At 44.5% G+C, this 8,870-nt stretch overlaps 1 protein-coding gene across 2 annotated transcripts in view; it reads right to left on the bottom strand.

The window, feature by feature from the left end:
• The window catches only part of SRRM4 (serine/arginine repetitive matrix 4), a 142,994-nt gene that overhangs the window by 35,948 nt on the left and 98,176 nt on the right, over nt 1-8,870 (bottom strand). For both annotated transcript variants that reach the window (XR_012125412.1, XM_073222378.1), the window contains exons 2-4: nt 6,434-6,580; nt 2,215-2,301; nt 10-81 (exon numbers count right to left, since the gene is read on the bottom strand). Coding sequence is in view for 1 of the 2 variants with exons in the window: in XM_073222378.1 (XP_073078479.1) it covers nt 10-81; nt 2,215-2,301; nt 6,434-6,580 (306 nt within the window). In the remaining variant the exon portion in view is untranslated. The remainder of the gene's footprint in view (nt 1-9; nt 82-2,214; nt 2,302-6,433; nt 6,581-8,870) is intronic.

Below are 8,870 nucleotides of genomic sequence, written 5' to 3'. Positions count from 1 at the left end.
GGATCGTACCTGTGTCTCTTTCGTTTCTTGGAACTTTTCTTCTTCTTTTTCTTGACAGGCGATGGGCTGTATGATGGGGACCTGCCAGGGGGAGGGAGACACCCTTCAGAGGGAGGTTCTTAAAGGCCAGGGTTGGTTTTGGAGCCTCTCCAGTCCTATATAGAGTCTCAGCTCTTTCAGTTACACACACACAGGATAATAGCAATCCTGATATTAATGTGCATTTGTTCTAAATGCTCCCATGTGTTTTATTATTATTATTATTTTTAGTTTTATTATTATCTCACTTAATCCTTCCACATGCTTCTTAGGTAGGTACAGTTGCTACCTCCTTTTTCAGACAAAGAAAGGGAGGTTCAGAGAGGTGACGTGACTGGCCAATGATACACAGCTAGGAAGTGGATGAGCTAAGATTCAAATTGAAGCCTCCCTGACCCAAAGAGCCTTGCTCTCATCACTGTGTTACCCTATAGCTGCCTTCCTGGCCAGGCCATAAATAGTTCCTTTTGTGTAGTGTCCTCTTCCAAGCTGTGGCCTCTCTCATATACTAGAAGGCTCTCTTCTGCCCCACTCTGTTGTCTCTCTGATAAGATCGAACCTCTAAGAGAGATGGTTGGGTGGTACCATCAGGGGTTACCCGAGAAACAGAATGACCCTCGGACCATGACATTAAGTCAAGATTAAGGCTCAGATGACCTGAATTGAATACTGACTCTACCACCAACTCATGAAGTCACTCTGGGCATGTCACTGCTCATCTCTGAGTATCTTGTTCCGCACTGACAAAAAACCAAGGTGGACATAGATTAGGAGTTTTAAGCTCAATGAAAACAGGGGCCTCTCAGATAGCATAAAAGGATGAAGCAGGCTGGGTGTAAGACAACAGGGAGTGGTGGAGACTGTGGCAAATCAAAGCACCTGACTGAAGGGATGGCTGCTTCTCAGATCAGCCCATGTGGTCCCGTGTGGGAATGCGGGCCCAGGCTTCTGGAACACCTGCCTTTTCAATAGAAGTTGCCAGAAAAACATATTTTCATATGATAACTCCTGATTTTTAAATGTTGGCCACCAGTAAAGACAAAAAAGCACTTTGCAGGTCAAACAAAATATGTCTGCAGGGGAAATGCAGGGCTGAGAACAACTTGACGCTTGGGGAAATCACAGCACTGCCCCCACACAAGTGCTCAGCGGACATTTACTGAACAAATGAGTTAGTTAGCAAAGCTCTGTGCCTAAGGTCTCCTTTGAAGTGTTCTTCTGGCCACCCCTAAAATCAGAAAGCTCCAGCCACTTGCCCCAGTTCCACCCCTTACTCTACAACTCAGGGCCTTCTTTCACATTCCTTTCTGGGTCCTGTCCTCTAAGAACTAGGCAAGCGGGGTGTGGAGGGAGCAAGGTCCCCAAAAACCCGAAGTTGGGGCCCGCGCCACTCAGGCATCGCTCTCTGCTGCCCCTTGCAGGCCTCTTTAAATACTGCCTCCGAGGTTTGGTGTGATTTTCAACAGGCCCCTCTAAAGTCTCTGCCCACCCCTCTGGGACTGCAACATTGGACACATTTTTAGTCTCATGGCTGGCAACCTTAAAGAAAATCTGGAAATATTTTTAAATATAAAAATGTAAAAGGAATTTTTCACAGAAAAAAAATTCATAGGGTATAAAAGAGTCAATAGCTGGCAAAAAAATAGTCTATTATCCTGGGCATTCAACCTGTGAGGTAGGAATAGTGTAATCAACGGAAGCGCCTGGGATCAAGTCCTTGTAAATTCTGTGCCTTTCTTTTCTCATCCCTGACATGGGGATAATCATGGTTGCCTGGTAGATTATGGTCAAAGGTAAAAGGTCATGGAGATTACAGCATTTGGCACAGTCCCTCCACAGCGAGTAAGTTCTCAAAGAAAAAAAATCAGTATTCATAGTCATGCGTATGCTCCTGATTAACTGGTCATTTACTGCGTGCCAGACACTGACAGCTCCTTCCATGTTCCTTTTTCATCTAATTATCACAAAACCCCATGAGTGGTCATTATCATCATTTTACAGAACTGGACACAGGCACAAAGAGGTGAGTGACTTGCCTAAGTTCACACAACTAGTTAAGAGGCAGAGAGGGGATTTGAACCCAATGAGAGTCACCATTTGACTCCAAAACGCATTTGCCCCTATTTTGTCCTTCTCCCCCATCTCCAAGGTTTTATCTCCCCTTAGGGACCTCACCTCCTTCTCTTCTTCCGCGTGGATTTCTTCTTTTTCTTCTTCCCCCTGGAGGAAGGCGGTGGCGTCAGGTCTCTGTCACGGGAGGCACTGTGTGGAGCACAGAGGCTGGCATTAGAGGACTCGGGCCTCCCCAAGCCCCCAGCCCAGGCTGATGCTGACAGGGAAGAAACACCCAGTTCCTTGGATGAAGGGCCCATAGTGAAACCTAATTACCACCTCAGGCCTGATTCGGTCACACTTTAGATTAAGTGCCTCAAATAAGGAGTCCATGCCAACCTAATGAGACAGACGATGTCCGTTACCCAAACACCAATTCATTATTTAAGACAGCATTATAGAGGTTGACTGCTTCTTAATAGATTTATTATTGAATTTGCAAATGGCTCGCCTTGGTAAATAAATCACTTTTTAAATAATTAATTGGCAGTTCATCCCCCTCCCATCCCAACACATTATGTCTGTAGTTCCTGCTGGAGATTTAATAGGAGGCGGAAGGTATGTTAAGAAGCAACTGATTATTAAAAGTGTATTTGCCGAAGTCTAATGTAATGAGATACATATCTTACAGGGCCTCACAGAACCTCAAAAACCTCTGCTGTTCAGGAATAATTATTTCCCATTCAATTAAATTCAAATGCTCAGGCTTCAGTTAAATGAAGTTAGGTTATCTCCTTTTATAATTGGGGCGAGCTCCAGGGATTTTTTTAAAAACACTATCCCATGGCAAAAGGAAATGGGTTGCGGATGAAAAACTGCTTGGGAATTGAAACATGCCAACTCAGTTGAACTTGACTGGAAAATGTAATATTAATAAGAATATTATTGCCATTCGTTAGTAATAACTCAGCTACCATTTGTTCACTTCTGTACCAAGTGTTTTATATACTTTGATACTGTCAAAAACACTTTGAGGGTGGTATGAATTGATTATCTTCTTTTACAAGTGAAAAAAATAAGGGTCAGAATGTTGAACTGGCTTGCCCACGGCGGCAGAGTTAGGAGCGTCTAAGCTAGGATTTGAGGCAAGGCCTGTGATGCCTACTCTGAGAGCTTTCCCCCAAAACCAGCTGCCTTCTCAAACTTGTTTGTATGGACATTCTTTTGGAAGCTACCCAATTCTTTAAAGAACATCATAAAATGCTGCCATATTTAATTCCACTATAAGAATCTTGATCATTAGGGTTAGTAGAAAAGTGACCAAGTGATTAGAATATATGTTAAGGTCTCTGCATTGCAATAAATAAAAAATCAAATAGTGATATCTAGAACATTTTAATAAAGTCTCTTTTTTAAAGCAGATTCTAAATAAATATCTTAGGGATTAAATACCTACCTACTTAATTACACTTACATGTTATAAAGCACAAAGCACAATACAAAGATCCAGGAAGCAAACAGGCTGCTTGTGTAAATGTGGTAGGCACTTCCAAATTTTTCCTGCAGCAAGTTCTTGACACAGAGTAAGAACCTAATAAATATTTGTTGGGTGACTAAATGAGGGATGACCAAAGGAAGTCATTTAGCCACTTGTTAAATTGTTTCTCTTTCATACAGATATTTCCCAGTGTAACAGCTGCTGGGAATTGGAGAGAAAAAAAGAAAACAAAAAACATTTAAGGGACACATACTTAAAAAAAATTTTTTTTTTAAGTGTATCTTGTAAGACAGAGAAAGAACTAATTATTTCAGTCATCTATTCTTACTTCTTTCTGGAACCACAGGGTTCCAGGGGAGCATGATTTGTGAACCACTGTCCTAGACTCTGATTTAAGTGATGGTGTAAAATGGAGAAAGCCCTTGAATTTGGATAGGCTTGAGGTCTGTGAAGGGGGATAATCAACCCCCTCCATAAATCACAAATGCCTTTACCCAGGTAGGTCTGCATTTCCTCCAACTCTTTCTAGGTGTGCCCCCACAGCAGGGCTGGAAGGGCCAGGATAGCAGTAGAGTCCACACAGTTACATAAGCAGCAGTTAAATATGCGGTGGTTCCACATACAGCGGTTCAGTACTCAGCGATCAAATATGCAGAGGGCAAGTACCCAGCAGGAAAGAACACTGGCTCTAGAAACTGAGACACCTGGATTTACATTCCTGCTCTATTACGTTCTAGCTCAGTGATTCCTCAGAGTATCATTTTCAGGACTTGTAAGATGGGAATGAAACATGATCCCTGTGTCCCAGGTTTGCCGCAAGGAATGAAGTGAACTCACTCATGCAATGTGCCCTGGTCTGGCACACAGCAAGTTCCCCATAAATGTAGTTTCTATTATTATAATTATTATGACTTTTATTATCACTGTTAATGTCCTTATCATCATTGTGGTTTTTATTATCTCAGAGGGTGGGTCACAGATAGGAGAAGGGAGCAAGAAGCCCAGACTCTTAACAATCAAATCGACAACATTGTATCATTTTTCACATCTGCAAGCCCAGAATCTTCTTTTCTGGCTCCAAGAGATTCCAGCTAACATTTTAAGCACCTCTTGTATTCCAGGCCCACTCTCAGGATCTTTAAATGCCTGATTTGATTTAAACCTCAGCTGACCTTGAGCATTAGATCTCAATATTCCCATTTTACAGTTGTGAAAACTGAGGCCCATGGAAGGACACTGTTGAGGTCACTCAGTTAGGGAGTGGTAGTGTCCAGGTTTGAACGCTGGTCTCTACCACACAGTAATTGCCTTTGGCTGTCTGGCAGATAATGTTTTGAAAGCACAATGATTTCCCTTGTCTCCTGTTTTCTCTTGACCTACCTGGGCCTCTTATGGAAACAGCTTTTCCCCTGTTTCCTGGAGATAATTCTCCAGCTCTGATACTGAACTTCACTTTTCTGAGCTGATAGGACTTAACTGTTTCTCCCTCATTAAAATCACAGCCCAACTAAAGCCTGTAGCCAAGAGGGCAGCCTGGGTGGAGGAGACGACTCTGTCTGCAAAACCTACTCTGGTTTCTCAAGCCACTTCTCCGAAATTCAGGTTCTTAACTAGAGATCCTTGTTCCTCAGCCTCGGGGGTCCACGAACCTCTAACAAGGTACACAGAATCTGGGGAGAATTCTTGGAGCACACACATTTTCCTGGGTGTAGTACTCATCACCTCCATCTAATGCTTTAAGTCCAAAGTGGTTTAGAACCTACGCCTTAGTAAACCAAGAACTCTAAGACATAATGAGAGAATGTGGACCCGATCAGGACTATTCAGGTGAATCTTGGCCTTGCTACCAACTGACCTCAGTTTCCACATCTGTAAAATGGCTTTAACACCCACTGATTCAAAGCCAGGAGGCAAGGCTTGTCTCTGAGGAATGTTACTGACAAGGACACCAGACTTGTTCTCCACTTGTCATGATGGAGAAGATACAGGCCCAGGGCAACGAGCATGCTGAGTTAATTGAAGGAGTAGAAATAATGCTTTCAACCAGCTGGTGAGGCCAGATTATAAAGACCATGTTGTAAATAGAATCAATTCCCCAGAAGCCAAAGATGGGCCAGGCTTTACATGTGTATGGCACAAAATTTAAGGTAGGGGGTAGATTGATTTTTTCATTCACATCCAAGTATAATGTGGTAGGTTTAAGTCTAAGGTTTAAGATCAGAGAGGCCAGAATTCAAAACTTCCCTGTGCCACTTACTGGCAAGTAGCTTTACCTCTCTGAGCCCCAGTAAGATGGTTTACCCTCACGTGCTCACAGAGTGCTTGCTATGAGGCAGGTGCTCAAGAAATGCTGCTTGGATAACTAAATTAAGGAACGAATGTGCAGATCTAGAACTTAGGGAAGAGATCTGGGCTGAAGTCACAATTCGGGAACCAGTGGCTCACAGTCATTGAAATGGAGAGGAACTAACTATCATTTTAACGCAGAGGCAATGAACTGGCCCATGGGCTCAATCTAGCCTGTTTCCTGTTTTTATAAGTGAAGTTGTATTGACACACAGCTAAGCCTGTTTGTTTACACATCATATGTAAATCATTCTATAGCTGATTTAGTGCTAAAATGGCAGGTTGAGCAGTTTAGACAGAGACCATCTGGCCCACAAGCCTGAAATATTTGCTATCTGGCCCCGTATAGAAAAACATTGCTGACTTTTGATTTGATTTAAGGGTCTGAAAGAAGGATCTGCAAAAGAGAGAGGGGAAGAGTGGCCAGAGAAACAAATTTCATTTCTGCATCCTCAACTTGAACTTGAGGAATTGAAGGGAGATGGAGCGGTGTCTCACCTGTGTGCTCTGGCAGGACTGAGCTCCCGGCAGGCCTTGTCTCTCTCCCAGCTGTTGGTGCCCAAGGCCTCAGTGGCAAGATGCTGGCTCAGCTTTTCTGAGGGTCCATCTTGAGCTGGGACCATGGGGCTATTCTGGGGTTCTGTCCTACAGGGGAAGAAATAAGAAGGCAAAAGTGTTAGGATATGACAGAGATTCTTAATGTTCATGAAACATTCATAGACATACTAATATTTCCCAACTTCCCTTGCAGATAGGTTGGGGCTATGATGATCTTTGGCTGAGGGTCTCTGAGTGGGAGTGACATATGTCACTTCCAGTTCCAGATTGGTGTGCCTTCTCCAGCAATCTATTTCTCTGTCACAGTGACTTTGGAAGTCACATATCTCGAAAGGTAAAGCTGCTAGATGTGGGAGAAATGCCAGAATCACATCAGAATTTGCATGATAGAAATAAGCCTCAGTTAGGGTAAGCCACTAAGATTTCAGGGTTTATTTGTTGCTGCAGCAGAGCCTCTCCTATCCTGACCAAATCACAGGGACAGGCTGGAAGCTAGAATTCACTTTCTTTCTCACAACATAACTGGAGGCCAAATCATGATAGGATTAGTTCCAACTCCCCTTTGCCATTTCAATCCATTTCTCTGCCTTATCTGTGTATGGAACAGATTCACCCAGAGTAAAACACTATCTTTACCATTTAGCAGCTATAGGATCTGGGACCAGTCACTCAACCTCTCAAGTCAGTTTCCTCAATTATAAAATAAGGAATACTATTAGCCCATATATTACTTTCCTGTAAACCAAACCTCCAATTTCATGTCTTTGTAGGTATAAGGCCACCTACTTGGGATGCAGTTGCCATGAAGGCCTCTGAGATGAGCCCCAAATAACTCTGGGAAATTACATGAGTCCCATCTTCTTCTTTGAGACCCGGAGAGGGAAGGGAAGTTGCTTAGATACTCTGAAGAGACCACCACTCAAATCTCCTGGCCCCTAACCAGGAGGAGTCAGGAGTTTAAGAGTCACAGGTTGATTTGGCACCATCGGGCCAGTACCCTTCCCTGCTCCCTCTGCCTGCAGATCCCGGGTGAAGCATTGGTCTAAAACATTAGCATTTCTCATGCACCACATTACTGCAGCCAGTGCTTTGAGATCAGTTTCATGACTCAGGATGAGTACATCTGATAAGCCCCTGCTCCTTGGGGCAGCCTGGAGAGCAGGCCAACCCTGGTCAATATTGAAGGAGGGCAGCAAAACACATCCATCTCCGTCAGCTGCTTATCGTTGCAGCTTCAGAAGCAGAGTTGGGAGACCCTGCAAGCCCAGGAGGGGTGGAGATTCTAGTCAGGGCTGCCCAGCCTTCCTCGCTGCCAACTCCATGCTTCCAGAGCTCCAGTTCTTCCTGCAGCTTCCTGTCCCACTTCTCCTACAATGAGGGTCCCATTTCCATGCCTCTGCTCCCTCCAGTCTATCCAAGTGGAATGCTGTCCTGGCTCTTCTCAGACAACTCAATGCTTGCAATTTCTGCCCAGTTCCCAGCAAGGCTTGCCTGTTCCCATACTTGTGCTGACCTGCATTCATTAACTCCAGTTCCCTGAGTGCCTGTGCTGTGTCCAGGCCAGTTCTAAGTGTGCAGGTGCAGCGAACATGATGGAGATGTCTCCTGTGATTGTGGAGTTTACATTCTAGATGGGGGGACAGGTATAAACACATAAGCAAATGATAGTGCGGCTTATTGGATGGTGATAAATTATGCAGAGAATAAATCAGTGTAATGGGACTTGGAAGTGGGAGGGGGTGGAGCTATTTTGTATAGCGTAAGGGGGAGGGCCTTTCTGAGGAAGTAATGGGACTGGAGAAGTGACAGATTAGGGACTAAGTTTGCAGTTTGTGGAGGCTTTGAAATGTCTTCACAGATTCTCTGGCACTCCTGCCATCAAAAGATGGAGCTAATTTCCCTCCCCTTGAATATCAGAAGGGTTTATCGACTCACTTTAAGTGATGAGAATGTAATAAAAGTTACAGCACGTGACATCCAAGGCTAGTTCACACAGGCAGCTTCCGCCTCGCTCTCTGGGCCTGATCACTCTGAGGGGAGCTGGTCGCCGTGGTGTGAGGAAACTCAAGCAGCCCTCTGAAGAGGCTCCTGTGAAGAACAATGGAGGCCTCCTGCCGCCAGCCTGCACCTAAGAGCCACGTGAGGGCTCCTCCGTGGAAGGAGCCTGCAGCCCCATTCAGCCTTCAGATGGGTCTGCGGCCTCGGCTGACCGGTGACCATAATCTCATGAGAGATGGTGAGCCAGTCTCCCAGCCAAATTCACAGAAACTATGGGACAGTTTCATAGCTGTTTATTGTTGTTTGAATCCCCAAAGGCCTGGGGTAACTTGTTGCCCAGTAATGTATAAGTTCTACACAGTTATCTGTGGGAAGTGGA

The sequence above is a fragment of the Manis javanica genome, chromosome 15 (genome assembly GCF_040802235.1).
Source record: "Manis javanica isolate MJ-LG chromosome 15, MJ_LKY, whole genome shotgun sequence".
Classification (NCBI taxonomy): domain Eukaryota; kingdom Metazoa; phylum Chordata; class Mammalia; order Pholidota; family Manidae; genus Manis; species Manis javanica.
This window is presented reverse-complemented; position numbering and strand designations above follow the sequence as displayed.